We start from the raw sequence: 21,112 nt of genomic DNA on the forward strand, positions 1-21,112 counted from the left end.
TCCAGGACATCTTGAAACGTTCCAACATCCGAATTATAGGGGTGCCAGAAGGAGAAGAGGGAAAACAAAAATTTGAAAACTTATTTGAACAAATAATGAAGAAGAACTTCCCTAATCTGGCAAAGGAAATAGACTTCCGGGAAGTCCAGGAAGCTCAGAGAGTCCCAAAGAAGCTGGACCCAAGGAGGAACACACCAAGGCACATCATCATTACATTACCCAAGATTAAGCAGAAGGAGAGAATCTTAGAAGCAGCAAGAGAAAAGGACACAGTTACCTACAAAGGACTTCCCATAAGACTGTCAGCTGATTTCTCCAAAGAGACCTTACAGGCAAGAAGGGGCTGGCAAGAAGTATTCCAAGTCATGAAAGGCAAGGCCCTACATCCAAGATTACTGTATCCAGCAAAGCTATCATTTAGAATGAAAGGGCAGATAAAGTGCTTCTCAGATAAGGTCAAGTTAAAGGAGTTCATCATCACCAAGCCCTTATTATATGAAATGTTAAAGGGAGTTACCTAAGAAAAAGAAGATCAAAAATATGAACAGTAGAAATGACAGCAAACTCACAGTTATTAACAACCACACCTAAAACAAAAACAAGAGCAAACTGGGCAAACAACTAGAACAGAAACAGAACCATAGAGATGGAGATCACGTGGAGGTTTGTCAGTAGGGAAGTGGGAGGGGGAGGGTGGGAAAGGTACAGAGAATAAGTAGCATAGATGATAGGTGGAAAATAGACAGGGGGAGGGTAAGAATAGTGTAGGAAATGTAGAAGCCAAAGAACTTATAAGTATGACCCATGGACATGAACTATAGGGGGGGAATGTGGGAGGGAGGGGGTGGGCAGGATGGAGTGGAGTGGGGGGGGGACAATGGACAACTGTAATAGCATAATCAATAAATATATGTTTTTTTAAAAAGAAACTCTTACTTCTCCCTTAAAGAATTTGAATGTGTGTCCTTGCCCATAATTAAAGTTGCCCCCAGGTATACATTTTTATGATCTATCTATAGGGCAGGGCAAACATCTGATACTGAACATATGCTCTTCCCCTGTGAGTGACCTTCCCCCTCCGAAGCCCCAAGGTGCTTTGCCCCATCCTTAGCTCAGAGTGCCACATACATAATTTTCCCTTTCTGTCTCTGAACCTTTCATGTATGTGAGGTCTCGGACTCTCCCATGTAGGCAGGGTTCCCATATATATGTATGTAATTATTTTCTCTTGTTTATCTCATGTCTCTTTGAATATTAGACCAGCTGGAAGAACCCAGAATGGTAGAGAAAATTTTCTTCCTCCCCCACAGGTTTCCACCTGAGTCAGTGTTTTCCGAATAGCTATTCTTTTTGATCTCACACAAACACTTGTTGCCTAACCTTTATTTTTAGGTTACCAAATGAACCAGTCAGTAGATTTTGTTCTGGAAGCTCAAGCAGACTCAAACAGCATGTCTAGAAACACCCTATTAAGTGGGCCAATGGGCTGTTTCCTGGCATATATTCCTCTTTAGGAACCTAGGGCAGGGTGTGTAGCCAGGGAGGGTTGTGTGAATGGAGCTGCCTGTGGAAGGAGACAAGATCTTCACTGACCCTCCTGATCCACACTAAATGCCCACTTGAAGCCTGTCTCCTGGGATGTGCGAGAAGATAGTATGGAAGATTCAGAAACATGTGTTTTGTTCCTAGCTGCCTCGAGTCGGGTTACCAGAGGGGAATGCATGAATGGCTGCCCTACGGCTAAAATTCTTATATTTGTATCTTTTAAAAAAATGAAAACAAGAAATTTAGCCTGTCAAGCCATGTGAAGCCTTTTTACAGCTGAGCTCAGGGATCTCAAGTCCTTCCCAGAGCAGCCAGCCACAGACACACATGGTCTTCGACTAAGCCTATGGGGGACAAGTGACTCACATAGGAATTGAGTTTCAGACCCGACCTGAGGAAAGGCCTGAGCCTGCTGGGACACGTCTCAGCAGGAGTAATCTCGCTGCCTGTTGTCACCGAAGCTGGCCCCTGTCCAAGAGCTGGGCGGAGTGATGACTAACGGAGCTGCCTCCGGGAGGGAGGAAGCAGTGAAGTCCTGCGGCAGCTGCAGTCCTCTGGGCGTGGTTCTCCCAGCGGGCTTGGGCTGCGCAGGTCCGGCCGGGCGGTGGAGCAGAGGAAGGACGGCTGAGCTGGCAGAGGCTTCCAGATGGCCGAGCTAGACCTAATGGCTCCAGGGCTACTGCCCGGGGTCCCCGCTCACACTCTGGTCACTCTCAGCCCAGACTTTGGATCAGACAGCCCAGCAGAAGCCGAAGACCGGGGCTCCCTGGAAAGCCCCCCGGAGGAGCCTGGGGGTCAGGGCCCTGGCTCTGGAGGCGAGGGGGAGGAGGAGATCCTGTGTGACTTCTGCCTCGGGGCCAACAGGGTGAGGGCCGTGAAGTCCTGCCTGACTTGCATGGTGAATTACTGTGAGGAGCACCTACGGCCACACCAGGAGAACAGCAAACTGCACAGCCACCAGCTGGCGGACCCTGTGAAGGACCGTGACCTGCGCACCTGCCCGGCCCACCACAGCCCTCCCGTCGCCTTCTGCTGCGCGGACCGCCAGTGTATCTGCCAGGAGTGTGGCCAGGGCGAGCACAAGGGCCACGCCTCAGTCTCCCTGGATGTCGCCCGTAGGGACAAGGAGGTGAGTGCTGGGGAACCCTCTGGGAGAGGGAGGTGTGGAGGCGGTGTGCCCAGGGAGAGGCTGAGCCACTGCTGCAGCCCCAGGGCTCCTGCCTGCTCTTCTGTGCTCCGAGTTCACCTGAAGAGAACTTTACCCTGGTACCCGGCTCTTCTTCCAGCGTAAATATCCAGTTCATTTGGCTTGGAAGCCTGAAGTAGGTCACTCTGCCCCATCTCGGCCACTGCCGCTGCGCCATCTCCAGTTGTGCCTGTCTCTCCTCCTGCGGATAGTTTCCTATTATTTCTCATGCAGCTTTCGGTGATTGTTGGGAGGTCAGGCATGGGGGGTGGGGGCAGAATCCGGGACCGGCTGAGGGCAGTGAAACTTCCCTCTGCCTGGATCTGTGTGGCAATTAATGAAGTGTAAACCTTGGCAGAAATTCAAGGAAAAAGAATCAGACCTTCCCCCTAATTTCTTTTCTTCCCTCTACCCCAAACAAGAGACCACTAGAAAGTACCCCCTTGGATTTTGGGGTGAAATCCAAGAGCTTGAAAGGACTAAGATTACAAAGTATTGGAAACCTACCTCCAGGTACAATGTCAAGGTCGGTAAACCCTGGGGAAAATAAAAGTTCTTTATCAGATAGTGGTATCAGGAGAGACTAAAAAAAAAAAAAACCCAAACCCCAAAACAGTATGTGCATAGCCTGCAATATTATTCCCATCAGATAGGGAAGTTGTTTCTAGAAGAACTAGCCCTACAGTTGAGAACCCAGAGTTCTTGGGAATGAGTTTAGCAGCTTTATATGCTTTGTTTCTCATACTTTAACTTTCCTAGAGCACTTGTTTTATTCTCATTGGGAAAGTGCAGGTGACTGTTGTCCCACATTCCTTAGAGTCACACTCTTGGCAGGTCTGTTTGCATTGCACATGGGGCAGTCTCACCCTTGGCCCAGGCTTCCTGGGCAGCAAAGGGAAGAGGCTTCTGGGAAGGGTAGTTGGCTTGCCAGGGCCCCGCCCCCACGCTCCTCCTTAGGCACAGATTTTATCCCATGCTATTGGGAATTATTTTGGAAAGCTGTGTAGTCCAGATGCCAGTGAGTCATTGTTTCCAACTCTGGAAGCCACTTGCTAACTACTTCTAGGGTTTCCAGTGTCAGGGAATATCCCTCTTTTCCCTACTTCTGTTAACTGTGAAGAGGCTCTGCATTAACAAGCAGGTAGATCAAAGGAAAAAGTTCTTAATGATTAAGAAAATTAGTCTTCATTGAGCATTGCAATATGCTAAATGCTTCCCATGGTTTTTCTCATCCGGTCCCCAGATAACTCCATGAGGTTGTGATCTTTTATCTCCACCACATTTGTCCAAACTCATACACAGGAGTCATGCAGAGAGGAATGAAGGGCTTCAGGGAAGCCACCTACTGGGGGGCACAAGGGAAGGACCCCAAGATAACAATGTTAAAACTTTACTTTTTTTTTATTTTTGGCACAAAAAATCTACCAAATGTATGGTAGAAATATTAAGGCAAAGTGTACTGCTTTTTCCTTTGGATATCTGAATTTCATTATACTTAACTGGAAAAGGGATGCATCTTCTTGTTGGAAAACAATCTGCCCCAAATATTGCAATACATTATATCAGAAAAAGGTCTCCCTCCCATCCTGGATCTCCCATCCTCCCTCACTGGAGGCAATCACCGTCTTCTACACTGTCTCCTGTTTTCTTTAAGACATGTTGTTCTATGCCTGTAGCAGCATAGACACAATATGAATTTCAAACACAGCATAAACAGACGTGTTACAGAGGCTTAGGGTCATTGTGATTCTGGGCAGGAAGACTTGTGCACAGCATGTGTGGAACCCCAAATTCAGACGTCCTCAGAGAGAACTGATAAGGTAAAATCAGGACACCTGGGTAAGGGTTCCAGGGTAGTTTTTAGTGCTGAAAAGCAATCATGGTTATAAATACAGTGTGATAGCCCCAGACCCCAGAGTTTTGGAGATGGCCTCAGTTCACAACCTCTGCTTTCTGGTCTGCCTAAGAGCATTCTTGCCCTTTCCACCCTGGGTCCTTGTTTTCAGCTCAGATGTTCAGTTTACCCTGTAAGCGGCAGTCACACTCTAGGTGGCTCTGCCAAACCTTAGGAGCCAAGATATTTCTTGCCAGGAGCCCAAGAGGACTAGCCCAGCAGACTCAGTGCCCTGACGAGGCTACAGCTGCTACCAGGGTCATTTTGAAAGTTTTGTTAGACATAATGAAGGCTCTAGAAGTCCAGTGTTCCCTTCAGCTGGCCCAGGCCTGCTGGCATTACTTGATGAAGGTCACTTTGGATCGTGTTAAGGGCTAATTACTCAGGCAGGCACGTTGTACCTAGAAAACTGCAAGTGGGAGGGTCAGCCATGAGGACACCAAGCGGCCGAGATCCTGCATAAGGTCCGCAGAGCAACTTATTTTTCAATTAGCCAAGTGAGCCTTTTCTGGAACTCCCATGGTCTCCAGCTATGTTGGGGGCAAAAACTCTGAGTTTTGGGAGTTCTTTGATTATTTTTTCTATTCTGTTGGACCCTTCCCAATGGGGAACTCAGCATGTCCCTTTGCTCCAAGCCCGCTTCCCAAGCCCCCTTCCCTTCTAAGAGCAGCTGGTCTTGACTCTTCTTGCCTCCTCTGAATCTCAGGCTGGCTGCTGCTATGGAAACATGCCCATGTGCATGCACATGTTGTAAAACTGGTGCTCCTTCAGATTGCCTTCCCCTTTGTTCTGACCTGTGAAATGCACATGACTCTTGTTTTTCTCAAGTTTATCAAACATTATGGAGTGCTTCCTATGGGCTAAGTGTGAGGCTACAGTGTCTATCTCAGGGAGTGTGGACTCCAATCAGGAAGCCAAGGCACATTCCATGGCTCCTGGAACACCAAAGGGCTGGAGTAACACACTGCCACAGGTCAAAGGCAGGTGCAGTTGTGGTGAGGGGTGAGGTCAGGGCAGGATTTGTGGAGGAGGGAGACTAATCCGGGCCCTGTCTCTGATCCTGAAGTTCATTAGTGACAGGCCATTGCAGTCAACATCAGCATTGGTTCCAGAAATTTCAGAGCTGAGTGCTGCCCACAGACAGAGTTCCTATAGAACAGGAACCAAGTTCCTGGGAGCCACGGGTATTTGTGCATCTCAGGCGAGCAGTCAGCCAGCATTGGTTGCAGCCTGTTTGCTGGTATCCAGAAGGTAGGTGATTCAAGGTCACTGAAGAAAAGAATTTCTTCTAGAAATTTTGAGAATGGCCTTGGACTCAGTGTTATGTAATTTGTTTTTTCTTAAACATTCTACCAGGCTGTATGTTTTTTGAGATCAGAGAGGATGTCTTATTTTACTGGACTGGCACGTAGTAGGTTTTGACCAACTGACTGAGCAAAGAAGTCAGATGTAAACCAAAGGCAAACACTCGAGAAGGACCAACATCTCATGGTTGGAATATAAAGGAACTAACACCATCTGGAATTTTCTTCTCTTATTTCATGCCCTATGCTCTTCCTATGTTCATCTCTAGCCTGGTTCCTGGCCACCATGCTGTGGGTTGCCACCTTTGCCCTGTAGATAGAAGTAGGGACAATTCTGTTGACTATTCTTGTAGCTCTACACCAGAGAAGACGCCAAATGATTTGATAAAGATTGTACAGCCAGAGATGGCAGGTCTTCTGGCCCCAAATAGGGAGCCTTTCGCACGTTCGACACTCCCCGCTGAAGTCAGCAGGACTCCCTGTGCCCATCGGCAAGGGGCCGTCTATGCTCTTTGACACCACTGCCCTGCTTGCCCCCTGGCCTGAGATGTACATGGCTGGCACCTTGGGAAAGCCTGAAGCCAGGGTCAGAGCCACCCTATCATTTCCTAGGAGGAGGAATAACTGGAGATACTGGTTTCCCAAAGTGGCCCCACCTTTTGTGGGAAGCAGGAGCGACTTCCTCTGGGTTGACTCCCTCAGAGAAGTCTCCATTAGACACTTAGGAGCCACCTCCTCCTTTTGGTGGTTTGCAGAGCGTGGAGAGAAGTCCCTCACTGGAGACTCTCTGGGTGTCCCCCTGTGGTTCAGGATCCTGCGGGGGCTGACTGTGTCACCACATTGTCACATCTGTGCCTGTGGCTGGGGTGTGCTGCTGGGGCTGCCTCCACCTTTAAACAAGCAGTTTGTGTTTTCTTCCACCTCCTCTGGGGCAGATCACTGTGTAAGCCTTTTAGATCAGGAGTCCCTCCTGATCTAAAAGGTTCAGCCCCATTTACCCTCAAATGGGGCTGAACCCCTCCTCCCCACTCCCCCTCCTCACTCTGGGCAGCAGGTTTCAAGTGACAGGACTGGGAGGCCACTGGGGTTCCCTCAGCTCTAGTCAGTGCCCCAGAGCCTGTGCCAACATTACCTGCCTTCTGTGAGTGTGCTTGTGAGGCAAGTCCCTGCCTGCCAAGGCTGCCCTCCCTGGGAGGTCCGGAATTCCCTGGGTTTCAGTTTCAGTGGGAGAAAGGAGGGACACTCATTTATAGCCTCTGAGTTCCATTAGGGCATAATGACTCACAGCTACGAATGCAGACATAACCTATTAAAAGCCATTAGAGCCATTCTTTTTCTTTTTTGCTGTCTCATGTCTCTGTGGAGGGAGGAAAGTGTGACATGGCCTCTGAAATTTTCAAAGGCTTAAGTTTCATGTCTCAGGACACTTTTTGATAGAAAGTGCTTAGGGAGTCCCAGGAATCGAGAGTGAAGCGGAGCCATGGGGTCAGAGTGGGTGCTCGCCTTGGCTGGTTCGCTCCGCTGCCCCCAGGGTGGACAGGAACGTGAGCTGGAAGGCAGCCAGTAAGAGTAAGGACAAGGACACAGTGATGGCAATGATGGCTCACTGACATCAATGCAGTACTTCCCGTGCAGCAGTGAAGTTCCCGTTAACACAGTTACCCTGTGAATGAGGCACTTTGGTTGTCCCCATTGCACGGGTGAAGAAAGGAAGGTCTGGGTGGAGGAGGTAAGTAGATTTTTCTGAAGTCTCAGCAGCTAAGTAGAAAACCTGGGATTCCCACCATCAGCTCCAAGCCCATGTTCCTTCTTAGCTGATTCTGGGCCAGAAGGCCTGGGCTCAACTCCACTGTTGAATGTGTGTGACCTTGGATTAGGTGACTTCATTGTATCATCTGTAAAATGGAGATAATGACCTTTACCTAACATGGGTGTGGTCAGGACGATATGAGGTAATGCATATGAATGCTAAAAATGGTGACAAGCACAGCACAGTGTATGTGCTCCCCATATTCATGCTGAGTGCAACCCCAGGAGGTGCAGGCACACAGGTGACCCTTTGCACCTCCCTTTAGGGTGTTCTTGGCTGCTTCTGAGAGCAGCTTCTGAGGTCAAACTCTCTTTCCCATGGAAGTAAGTGGAACGTGCTGTTGCTCCTGTGAGCAGTGGACTCCTCCTCTTAACACTGTTCTTTTCTTTTCTTAGGCTGAGCTTCGGGGCACCCAGTTGGACCTGGAGCGGAAACTCAAGTTGAATGAAAATGCCATTGCCAGGCTCCAAGCCAACCATAAATCCGTTTTGGTAAGACTGGTCTGGGTCACCTGTCAGGCTTCAGTGCACCTGGGCCTGCTGCAGGCTCAGTGTCGCCCAGCAAGGTTTTTAGACATAGGGCTGCAGGCCCAGCCTCCATGTCCACGGGCTACTTGGGGCCCCTTGGCAAATGAGAATTACAGGCACAGATAGAGTTGGCTACACCACTGGGTAGCCTAAACTTCCTGATGGGATTTGCTATGAGATTAGGTTAAGGTTCAAAATTGGCAAGTGAGTTACTTTTTCATACTATAGAATAGAAGCAGACTAGTCCTATAATAACAACATTCTTATTTTTACATTTGTGTGTGCTTTCTTGACCAGGAGAAAGGGTGCAGGGGAATGAGGGGGTTAAGATAGAGCTCCCAGAATTATACACAATCTTGGGTTGTCCATCTGCATGTGGATGTCACCAGTCGTATGTCCTGGCAGCCAGGAGAGACAGTTGAGGACTGCTGGATTCGAGGATGATACTGTCAAGGTCAATGGTGTGCCTGACTACCTAGTTTTAGTCTCTCCAGTTTTATGACCACTTTCTACATAAACTCTAAGTAGACCCCAACAGTCCCACAGTGCTCCTCATTAGTAGCAAACCAACAACCACCACTCAGCAGAGAATGCCATACACCTACCCCATGGCAGTGAATCAGTCAGCAGCATCATTCTTTGCATATCAGGAATGTTTCTATCCTGTCTGTCCATCCATCCATCCATCTACCCACCTACCCATACGTAATGCATGTATTCATTTCAACTTAATTTACTCCTTCTTTAGTTAGTGTTTACTACTAACTAGCTACTGAAGGGTAAATACCTCTTTCTTACTCACATAATCTTATGAAAATAAGAAAAATAATTACCCATTTAAAGCCTTATAAACCTTCAGAGATTGTTGATTTCCAGGCTCAACATAATCCAGTGAATCACACAGAGCACCTTGCCTTTTGCCAGTTCTTTCATTTTCAGACACTTTGATCTCTATGCAGCTCTGTTCATAATTGCATGGTGACTGCGGGAGGTAGTTATCACACTGCCACCTGCAGTCAAGGGACATGTGTACAAGGGACACGAAGACAGAGGGAGGTGATGAGACTTGTCCGTGAGCCTGGGATTGTTGCACCCTCTACCTGAGAGTGACTCAGTGCATCGACAGACTTGTGTACCATCCTCTTTAAACCATTATGGTTGGTACTTGAGTATGTTTGTGGCCCCTCCTTCCCTTAGTATCTATTTGTCATCATTTGAGCAATAAATTATACCCTTCATACATCCCATTTACATGCAAGGAAGAAGTGTTTCTCCCTGGGAAGTCTGAGGAATGAGTGGCTCCTCATAGCAGCAGAAGGCCACCTGTCTACCCCTCTCCCTCAGGAGGGCCTTGGGGCGGGGTGGGGAGCAGAGGGATTGGGACCCTGAGGTTTGTCTTTAGTCTCTGAACTTCGTGGCATCATGCTTCTCTGAGGAACATACATGTCATCAGTAGAGGGAGTAAGTGGATTCCGCTCCTTTCCCACAACACCCCTGGCCAAACCAGCACTGTCTTACAAACCAGTGTTTGCAAAGCTACCAGGACAGCAAACCTCCTTCCACAAGGACTGATGGTTACGGACTCTCTTTCTGAGACTGAGTCAGAAACCCGCCATGTACAGCTAAAGAGTAACTCAGCTTGTTAGTACCAACAGAAATTTCTTTTTCTTTTATTCATGTAATTATTCCCTTCCTTTCCTCATACAGACCCCTTGCCCTCATCCTGTACTTGGGACACTATTTGGGTTTCTGCCTGAATCTGTTCTCTCTGAGCTGCAGTTCTTTTTGATTCCAAATAAATGTTTGTTAAAGATAGGGAATACATAAAATGAAGTCACTTTCAACAAGCTGCTAAAATTATTGACATTTTGAAAGCTGAGGCATGAGGAAATACTCTATTCTTATCTTAAATATCCCGGTAGCTTAAATTTTTTTGAACTTTCCAGTCCTGTGTCAATGCCTGGACACATATCTGGACACACACCAGGCCTCCACATAACCCTCTGACCACCCCCTGAAGGACTTGCATGTCCAGGCCACCTGGCATCCCCATGACATCTGTTATCCAGACCACTGAATGTCCCAGACCTCCTGGGACTCACCCTCTAGACCACCTGGCATTCACCATCCAGACTAACTGATTTCTAAATGACAACCCTTTTGGACCCATTGTAGGGCTAAGAGCACAGCACTAATTATTTGTAAGAATGTAATATTTTTACTATATTTCAAGAACTCTTAATTACAGTAAAAAAGAAATTTTCACTCTAAGAACTGTCAGCACCAGTACTTAAGAACTACCAAAGAGAAGAGGAAATCATGTAAAACTTGGATTGATACTGTAAATATGCTACTGGCTGAACACATTCGCCCCATGAAAGCATAGGGTCCCACGTGCATGAGTGCCATCATGTAAATCCTTAATGTTTTTCACATTGAGTTGTTTTATATTTTATTTGACTGGAGCATTCCATTCTGCCCAGGTGTGCCCATCCTGCAATGTGTGGGTGCTGTGGTCACCCCCACACACTCTGAACATTTCGTGCCTAGTAGGACTCCACAAACTTACATGTGCTTTTGGCTCTGATGGCCTCAATGGGCAGTTTAACCAGACATAATGACATGCTAAGGAAGCTAATTCATGCTATGAATTGTATAAGGAACCCAAATTATTAATTGACCACAATAAATATAAGTATCAAGTACACTGAATACTTGAATTGCCCTAGTAGAAAACTTGGTTTGAGAACTGTGAATAGCAGCCCAGCTGTCAGAACTGGAAGGGGTCTCAGACACACACAATTCATTCTCTCATCCAGTGGATGGGAGACTAAGTTAAAGATGGGTAAATAGCCCTGGCTGATGTGACTCAGTGGATTGAGCATCAGTTTACAAACTGAAAAGTTGTTGGTTTGATTCCCAGTCAGGGCATATGCCTGGATTGTGGGCCAGATTCTCAGTTGAGGGTGTGGGGGAAGCAATCAATCCATGTTTCTCATCATTGATCTTTATCTCTCTCTCTTTCTCCCTCCCTTCTCATCTCTCTAAAAATAAATAAATAAAATCTTAAAAAAAAAGATGGATAAATAAGTACTTGCATGCTGGGGAGTCAATATTTTTTCTAGGAACCCAGGATTCAGATGAGAATAAAATCTTCCTTTTGCAGTAGAAAATTGCTCCTTAATTTACACGTTTATCAAGTTTACATTTCTGTGTGTTGAGTTTTGATGAAGTTGGACACCTTGCTAACAGGTTCTTCGATGTGCCCCCCTGGTCCCCACCCACCCTGGCCCTCCAGGTGTCAGTGTCAGAGGTGAAGATGGTGGCTGAGGAGCAGTTTGGGGAACTCCTTGCTGCCGTGAGGAAAGCCCAGGCTGACGTGATGCTCTTCTTGGAGGAGAAGGAACAAGCCGCCCTGAGCCAGGCCAATGGCATCAAGGCCCACCTGGAGCACAGGAGTGCGGAGATGGAGAAGAGCCAGCAGGAGCTGGGGAGGATTGCAGGCATCAGCAACACTGTCCTGTTCCTGGAGGTACAGGTTTCGGGGCAGGGTGGAGTTACAAAACTAAGGGCAGGGAACTAACTGGCAGATGCAGGAGTGGAACTGCTCTTTGATAGATGGGGTGCATAGGGGGCCTTGGGGACAGAGGGAGCAGGTATTGATTCAGCAGAAGGCAGGAGTACCGGAAGGGTAGGGAAGCCTTCCCAGAGCGGCAAGCTGGAACCAGCTCAGGGCAGATGAGTAATACTCAAAGAGAAGTATGCTCCAGGAGAGGTTTGAGAGAGCACAACTGATTGGAGGAACTGGGTGCTTTCCCAAGTGATGGGAGATGGGGCTGGCCAGGACAGGCCACCTTCTGGCTGTGGGAGAAGTTTGCTCTTCATCAGGAAGTCACAGAAGCCAGAGGAGGACTTCAGATGGGGGAAGGGTAGGCTCAGATCAGTGTGCTTTGGAAACCACTCTCACAGTGGGAAGGAGGCTGGCCTGGCAGGGTGAAACTGGACACCTGTCCCATGTGCTGGGCTGAGTGAGCAAGGCCAGGCAGAGGAGACAGGACTTCTCATTGCAAGGTACCATGATGCACTAAGGCACATGCTATTGGGGTGGACTCGAGCACATATAGGGAAGGACACTGACTTGGGCACTAATCCTGTCATCTTGGATCTGTCTCTATATAGCTGCGTAGTTTTTAGCAAGTCACTAAACTTCTCTAAGTCTTAAATTTCTCACTTATCAAACAGTCAGGTCAGAGTAAGTAATTAGTTCCTTCAGGCCTAATATTCCTAAATACAGATAATTTTTATTGATTGCATTTTTGAAAAAAATTTCTTCCAGTTACAACAGACATAAATGTTTATTGTGGAAAAACCAGAAGGGTATGAAGGAAGACAATCATGTACCCTCCCACCACAGTTTTAATGAGGGAGAGAGAGAGAAGCAGACACAAAAATACTGATGGGATGGCTTTCTACCAGTTCCTTGCTTTTCAGTATCAAAACGTGAAGAAAATATTAATAAAATTTGGCTTTCCATGTCATGAGTTCCCCCAGAGTATATAAATAATTTTTCTTCATTTTTATTTTCCTTGTATACCTTTAACATAAAAACTTTAATATGTACCAAATCTATTTTAGTAAGTTAACTTACTTATTTCAGTTAAAGATAACTTCCTTTCCCCGCAATTGTTAGCCAGTTGAAACGACATGTATTGGATAACCTCTCCTTCCCCCCGCTGATTTAAAGTGCTTTTATCATGTATAGTACAAAATCTATATAGAGTTTTAAAATGTTTACCTCTATCTCTCCCAACAATCTGGTTTGGACTTTTTCTCCCCTCTGCTGATCTATCTCACCATCTTGGTACCACTGTTTTCATCACTAAGTTTTATATGTATCCAGTCTGGTCTTCAGTGCTTCAGTTGCATTTGAGTTTTGATAATAATGTGTTACATCTGAAAGCAACCTTTCCTGGTCATCACATTGCTTTGAAGCACAGTTGGCTTACTGTGATTATCTATATGGAAACACATTTCAAACTCTAAGTCACAGTAGAAGAATTGGAGAGAGCTGTGTGTGAGGCTGAATTGACAAGGAAAAGGCAGCAAGTGCTCCTGTTTGAGGACTTGTGTTTAAATTATTTTTTTAAAAAGTCCTGAAGAATGTTACCTCCATTTGGGCAATTGGCACAGAATGGCTTTTTTTTTTTTTTTTTTTGTCCAGTCTGGGCTGTGTGTTGGAGCTGTTCATGGACATCTAGTGTCTCTTGATTTTTAAAAACCTACTTTCCCAGTTTAAAAAAATAAATGTTTTCTATGATGTTAGACCCAGAGCTGGACACATGACATAGTTTCTTTGGGAAGTACACATTACCACCAACCCATTTTACACCTGCAGAGAGTGGGTGAAGAGGGCAGCCCAGTTTAGGAGATACGGAGACCAGGGCGGGTGCTGCCATGTTCCCTTCCCCACAGGAGTACTGCAAGTTTAAGAACACTGAGGACAGTGCCTTCCCTAGTGTTTACATTGGACTCAAGGACAAGCTCTCTGGCATCCGCAAGGTCATCATGGACTCCACTGTGCACTTGGTGCAGTTGCTGCACAACTACAGGATCAAGCTGGAGGAGTTCGCAAGGGAAGGTGAGAAGCCTCCTGTGTGCCTCTCCAAGTGGTCGGCAGGGAAAGTGAGAGAAAGAGCCAGGAGAGGAGGGCGAAATCAGGGGCATGTCACATTTTCAAAGCCATCCTCCGGCTAGACTATGTTACTAATGGGCACATCTGGATTTCATTTTATGATGGAGACCCAGGTAGGGTGAATTAGTCACGTCTTGCAATTGGCTGGCATTTCTATGTTCGGCTTCTCAGATTGCTAATGCTCATACTTTTAAGTGAAGTCTGGGATCTTTTTCAGCCTATTTTGCTTTATCCATGAGAGAAATGCAGCCCAGTGAGCATGGTTCCCTGAGATGTGACTAGGTTCCAGCCCCACCTTCCTCCAGGAGACCCAGGGAAGAGTGGCTGGGAAGACCTACTTCTTACATTCTCCTGACCACCTGGGAAGGTATGCATTCACACCTCTCTGATTTTCTAGAGGAGTATGACATCAGAACTCAAGTGTCAGCTGTTGTTGAGCGCAAGTATTGGACCTCAAAACCTGAGCCCAGCACCAGGCAACAGTTCCTCCAATGTAAGTTGTGAACAGCTCTCTCTTCCTTAGTTACTGATGTCGGTGTAATGCTTTGCTGAAGCAAGAATACCATCTCTCACATAAGGTTCAGGTTCTTGCAATCTTGGTCTATCCCTACATGGTACATTTAAAAAAATTTAATTACAAAAATGTTTAACTTTTCATTTGAAACAATTTCAATCTTACAAACACATTGCAAAAATAGGACAAAGAATTCCTACATACTTTTCATCCAACTTCTCTAAATGTTAACACTTTACATAATTAAGGTACATTGAACAAAACCAAGAAATACATGTTGTTGCTACAGTGCTATTAACTAATCTACAAAATTTCACCCAGTGTTCCAACCAATGTCCTTTTTTTTGGCCTAAAGTCCGTTCCAGGGTCACAGATATTTCCCTGCCTCCTTACTGTCCCCCAATCTGGGCATAGTCCCTGAATCCTTCTTTGTCTTCTATGACCTTGGCACTTTTGTAGAGCCTGGCCAGTTACCAAATGGTTCCCTATTAGGTCTGGCTTGGCCAGAATTGCATAGCCCATCATCCTGTCATTATATGGTATTGAGCTGGTCTGTTAGCATAATTAAAAACACTGTATTTCCAATCAATACTTCACTATGGTTAACAAGCAGGGAGAGTTCATCTGCTAGTAGAGGAAGGACTGCATCTGTACCGTCAAGACTCATTTTTTATGACATTTGGCTAATTCATCTTTTTGGGACATCCATTGAACAATGCTTCTAATTGTTTCTGGAGGTGACCAGTGACTGACGAACCCTGAGGCCCCCTTTCCTCCAGTTATTCCACGCAGCCTCAGGTTCTGATGCTGATCTGCTCTTCCTGCCACAGCCCGGACTTTCCCAGAACCTCTTGGTTTCCACAGTTTCCATTATTTATTCTTCCCCTCTTCCTGACAGAAGAACATCTATATATCACAAGCATATAATTAGTACAAGAAGCCAAACACACTTTATTCTTAACATTCAAATAAAAATGACATGATATCCTATTATAATCTATTCTCTTTTGAATGACAAATATCTTTTTGTACATACAGTATTCACTTTTTCTGCTTGAGTATTGTTCTGAATTTTTACCCTTTTATAGATTTCAGATTGTTTCCCTTTTCAAAGTTCTGGGGCTCAAATTGCCAACTTGACCATCTGAGCTGCTTGTACACTGGCTTATTTCTCCTTTAAACATTGACATTCTGCCCTTGACATCCCTAAAAGCATCATTGCTTTCTGGGACAAACCGAATGTTCCAGACACATTCTGGTTTTATTGTTTGAAAACATGGAATCACCTGCCCTCCTGGGAGTCCTGGGTCTCCTGAGTTGAAAGGAATATTATTGCTCAATATCTGATGCTAAGGATTGCCACAGGAGCTGGTGGTGGGTGCGAGCACTGTTGGGGCCAATTTTAGTGGCAGCTGCTGGTGGTTCTCCATTTATACTCACTTCCCCTTTTAACTTCTTAGACTGCTGTGTCCTTGTTTTCTTCCAGGGTGTGGTCTCATTGACTGCTAAGAATTTCTCTTAACAAAAGAATTTGGAAAGATCCTGGGTGAACTAAGTTATTTTTTTTAATTAATGGATTTTAAAACAGCCTTTAATATGCTAATTCATTTGGCAAGGATATTTTGTGCATCTTCTCTGAGCTGGAACCCCATGATAGAGCCCCACATAAAGTGTGCATCTTCCAAATAAGAAGAAGGACAAGAATGAAATGAACACACAAATAGTTCATTACTCATTGTGATGGTTTAAAAAGCCAGGGTGCTCTGGAGTCAGTGATGGGAGTGACTCAGATCAGGGAGTCGCTCTGAGGACATGGGCTCTTAGCCGCAGCCTCCAAGGACCAATAAGAACCACCCAGGCTCAGGCTAGAGTGACTATAACATTGCAGAGGGAATGGTTTTTGCCGAAGTCCTGAAGTGGGTTCAGTGTTGGGTGGGTCTGAAGTCAGGGTGCTAGAGTGTGGTGATCAAAGGGAGAGGGCAGGAGACAAGGCTATCAGCACAGGCCATGTACGCCAGGGTGAGGGGTCACTGCTTCATCCTAAGAGCAAGGGGCACCATCAAAGAGCTGTAAGCTGAGCAACATGATTCACCTTCACCTACACCCTGAAACAAGCAACATGGCTCTATCATGGGGAAGGCACAAGAGGGGAGCATGGGAGAGCAACATAACCAGCATGGAGCCTGTTGCCCTAGTCTGGGTGAGATTGGAGGTGTGCCTTTGGTGGGAGGTGAAGCAGTGCCCTAGAGAGAAGTGGTGGGACCTACAGGGCTTGCTGCTGCCTGTGTGTGTGAGGAGGGGCAAGGCAAGGGTGAGGATGAGGGAAAAAGAAATGTCAAATGTAACTTTAGTGAGATTTGAGCAGCTGGGTGCATGGTGGTGCTACCATTTTCCAGGACAGGGAAGAGAAGATGTCCTGGATGGATGAATTCAGAGTTCACCTGGCTAAATATTGGTCAATTTTTTTAAGTGAATCAAACATGAGCACATGGAGGCCTGTTCCCCCAAACGCTTGCCAACACTGGGTAGAATGGTGCCTGATTGTCAGCATGTACTTGTTGAATGAATGAAACAGTGAATCAATATATTTTATTCTTTGATTCAGCTCAGCAAACAATACAGGAAATGCCAAATGACTCGAGCTTCAGAAAGAAAGGAAGTGAAATGACTTGTTAAAAAGGGAGGAGGTGATTGGGACAACTTAATAGAATAACAATAAAATATTTAATTAAAAAAGGGTCTGGGACCACTTACAGCATGTGTGGGGGGCTTCCCCAACAAACAATCCTCCATGGCACCAGCTGTGTGTCCCACAATTTAACTCAATTCTGCCACAGTTCGCAGGTTAAGACCTTGGTCCCAGGAGACTGCCCCACACTTCAGATGCCAGTCACAAGGAGTAGATTCACCACAACTTCTGTCCAACCCAACTGCAAATCGGAGGTTTTCATGATGCCATCCTAGGTTGCATTAATTTGTTAGAGCAGCTCACAGAACTCATGGATACACTTATATTTACAGGTTCATTAAAGGTTATGATAAGGACACAGGTGAACAGCCAGATGTAGGGATACATAGGGCGAGGTCTGAGAGGGTCTCAAACTCAGGAAATTTTGTCCCCATGGAGTTAGGGTACGTCACTTCCCAAGGTGGATGTGTTTACTCACCTGGAAGCTCTTAGAACGCCCTACAAATGGGATTTTTTAATGGAGTTTCTTCATGAAGGAATGATCAGTTAACTCCATTTCCCTCTCCCCTCTCTGGAGAAGTGGGGAGGGGTGAGGGAGTGGTGCTGAAAATCCCAAGATTCTAATCAGGGTTTGGTCTTTCTGGTGACCAGCCTATCCAGAAGCCCACCCAGAGTCTGTTCATTAGAACAAAAGACCTTTCTATCACCCAGGAAATTACAAAGGTTTTAGGAGCCCTGTGTCAGAAACTAGGGTCAAAGACCACAGATTATTAGAACAAAGATACTCCTAGTGTTCTTATCACTTAGGAAATTACAAGGGTTTCAGGAGCTCTGTGCCAGGAAGGGGAGGGGATTAGGGACCAAGTACGTATTTTTCATTATAACTCACAATATCACATTTGTGTTCCCTGTTTTCTGGTTTTCACCCACCTGGGAAAACAGAGAACAGAGAGATGGATATTTTCTCCTACTTTGGAGGCTGGTCAGGTTTGACCTACTCTCTCTGACTCATATCTCCTCAGATGCATGTGACATCGCGTTTGACCCTGATACGGCACACAGGTACCTCCGGCTGCAGGAGGACAATCGCAAAGTCACCAACACTACGCCCTGGGAGCATCCCTACCCAGACCTCCCCAGCAGGTTCGTGCACTGGCGGCAGGTGCTGTCCCAACAGAGCCTGTACCTGCACAGGTACTATTTCGAGGTCGAGATCTCTGGGGCAGGCACATACGTTGGCCTGACCTGCAAAGGCATTGACCGGAAAGGGAAGGAGCGCAACAGCTGCATTTCTGGAAACAACTTCTCCTGGAGCCTCCACTGGAATGGGAAGGAGTTCGCGGCCTGGCACAGTGACACAGAGACCCCACTCAAAGCCAGCCCCTTCCGGAGGCTGGGGATCTATGTCAACTTCCAGGGAGGGATCCTCTCCTTCTACGGTGTGGAGCCTGATGCCATGACTCTGATTCACACATTTGACTGCAAGTTTTCAGAGCCGGTCTACTCTGCCTTTTGGCTTTCCAAGAAAGAAGACACCGTGCGGATTGTGGATCTGGGAGAGGAGCCTGAGAAGCCAGCGTCTACCTCAGGGGATGCTGCTCCCTAGACTCTGGGATCCACATTCCAGACTCTTGCTAACCAGAAGGCAGCGAGTTGCCTTCTGAGCGTGACCTTGGTGCAGAACACTCTACCAGGGGTCGCGCTGACTTTAGAAATCCTGGGGGTCCGTGAATAAGGGGACAAGCCTCTGGCTTCTATCTTTTGCTCCATGCTGTGCTGTTCCCCATATTTGTAGTCATTCAGGTGTAGGCCCCTTGAGTGATGCTTGAGTCTCCCATCTTTGATATTCTCCTATCTGCTCTGGTGAACGACACATTGGGCTCAGAACTGCTAACCAGGAATATCCAGAGAGATCAAAAAGATCATAATAAATCGCTAACTTTATGACGCATTTCCTATGTCCCAGACACTGTTTTGAGTGCTTCCTATGAATCTCCCCACCTGACCCTCATACAGTCCCATGGGCTGGTGTTCATATCAGCCCCAATTTGCAGATGGGGGACTGTGGTCCAGGGAGAAAGTTAACTTGCTCAAGGTCACTGGCGTCACATGGTGAGTAAGTGACAGAGCTGGGGTTCAAACCTGGAGGGCTGAGCTTCTGAACTCGGAGGTTTGACATTGAACTTTTCACCACTGTACCATGCTGCCTTCCTCATTAGATTGTGTGTAAGGGAGTAAACCACATGTTGCACTATTCACGTGGAAGTAGAGCTTCCTAAACTGTCCTCTCAGAGTTTGCCAATCTCTCTGCAGCCCGCACATCTGACGGGCAATGCAGCTGTGCAGCAGCAGAGAGCTCACGCCTCCATTTTGGGGACAGCAACGGTTGTAAGAACTGTGCTAGTGCAGCCCAAGTCTTCATCCTTGTGGACTCTGGGAAGGGTCTCATTCCTCTCTCCTGAGGTCACCTGGAGTAGATGGGTTTGTCTGATTTCTAGTTCAAAGGCCAGTTCTTTGAGTATTGAAGGGTGGGCCTCACAACATATCCTCCCAGGACGTTTTTCACATGGTATTTCCTACTTTTCTTGTTTTCACACTTTATCTCCCACTTTCCAGATCTTTCACTCTCCTGGTCATTTCATCCTCCTTTACACAGATGTGCTTCATAAGGTTTATGGTGAGCATTCAGCGAGCCTTTAGGCAAATGACAAACTGTCTTTAAATGAGTTTCTGAGAACATAGCCTGAAGCCCCTGTAGGAAATACAGCTTCTGGTTTTGTGTCAAGGCACATCTGTTTACCCAAGCCACTGTTCCCCTGGAAAAGGGAAGAGTGAGACCCAAAAAGCACAGGTGTGATATTGTGATTTATAATAAGGAATGCATCCTTGGTTCCTGCCCCCCAAGTTCCTGGCACAGAGCTCCTGAAACCCTTGAAGTTTCCTAAGTGGTAAGAGCACTAGGAGTATCTTTTGTTCTAACACTTGTCTTACCTTTGACCAGTCAGATATTCTTATCTCCAGAGTACATTACTTTAGCACCACTTGACTTGTTGCCAGAGGCCCATGCCATTATTTGTATGTAAGGATATATGTGGGGTAGGATTTGAACTTCTTACCTGATTTTCTAAAATTTGAATTTTATTGAATTTTTTTTGCTTGAATTTTAAATTTCATTGCATTATTGCTGTTTGCTGAGATAGTTTTGTTTCATGATTCTATTTCCAATATATTAGCTGTCCTTCTTCGCCTAGAGTCACCTCCAGAATTGGTAAACTTATCTGTTTAAATATTGATCTTGTTGATACATATATTGCTTAGGGGAGGGCCAAATATGGAATCTTGCAGCACTCAGTCAGCCGGTTGTGGGTTTAATTAATCAGTAAGTTCTGCATCAGTAGAACCGGATAGTGAGGTGGCTCCCCTCTTTCCCCTCATCCACTGGACCAGAAGAGGGCCTTTGCAATGGTGAAGATGAAGATCAGCTATGTGTGCTCCCTTGCTTCCCTGTCTGACAGTGCAGTCTGCAGGTGGCTGTTACTTGTACATTACTCTTTTTCCTCCATCTTCTCTTCTACCATCCTTTCTCTTATTCTTTTCTCTGTCCTTTCTCATTTCTTCCATTTATGCTGTTTTAATCTGCTCCTCAAACTGGCCATTGTAACTCTGGGGTTTCTTGGGCCCCATCAAGGAAGTGAACTTCCAGTTTCACCCCAGTCCACCAAGTCCTATTTCTACTGAAATGTATTATTTGTCACACTAGTTTCCATCATTGTGGCTTTCAGCTTGGGCATTCTACCAGTGGTATTTGGCCATCTCAAGCATTCCAGGCCTCAGTTTTCCCATATCAAATGGGAGCATTGGACTCCCCACATGTCTCTCAGAGTCATCCATCCCTAAAGGTTGGCCCTTTTCTTAAATTTTTTAATTTTTATTGAACTTACTGGGGTGACA

At 46.3% G+C, this 21,112-nt stretch overlaps 1 protein-coding gene across 1 annotated transcript; it reads left to right on the forward strand.

The window, feature by feature from the left end:
* Positions 1–2,075: 2,075 nt before the first annotated feature.
* On the forward strand, positions 2,076–19,112 carry TRIM16 (tripartite motif containing 16). Its single transcript, XM_024564867.3, has 6 exons — positions 2,076–2,674; positions 8,135–8,230; positions 11,565–11,798; positions 13,739–13,904; positions 14,356–14,451; positions 18,184–19,112. Exons 1-6 carry the CDS (start codon positions 2,192–2,194, stop codon positions 18,765–18,767), a joined length of 1,659 nt encoding a protein of 552 aa, XP_024420635.2. The 5' UTR covers positions 2,076–2,191; the 3' UTR covers positions 18,768–19,112.
* Positions 19,113–21,112: the final 2,000 nt, after the last annotated feature.

Source organism: Desmodus rotundus, chromosome 9 (assembly GCF_022682495.2).
Source record: "Desmodus rotundus isolate HL8 chromosome 9, HLdesRot8A.1, whole genome shotgun sequence".
NCBI lineage: Eukaryota > Metazoa > Chordata > Mammalia > Chiroptera > Phyllostomidae > Desmodus > Desmodus rotundus.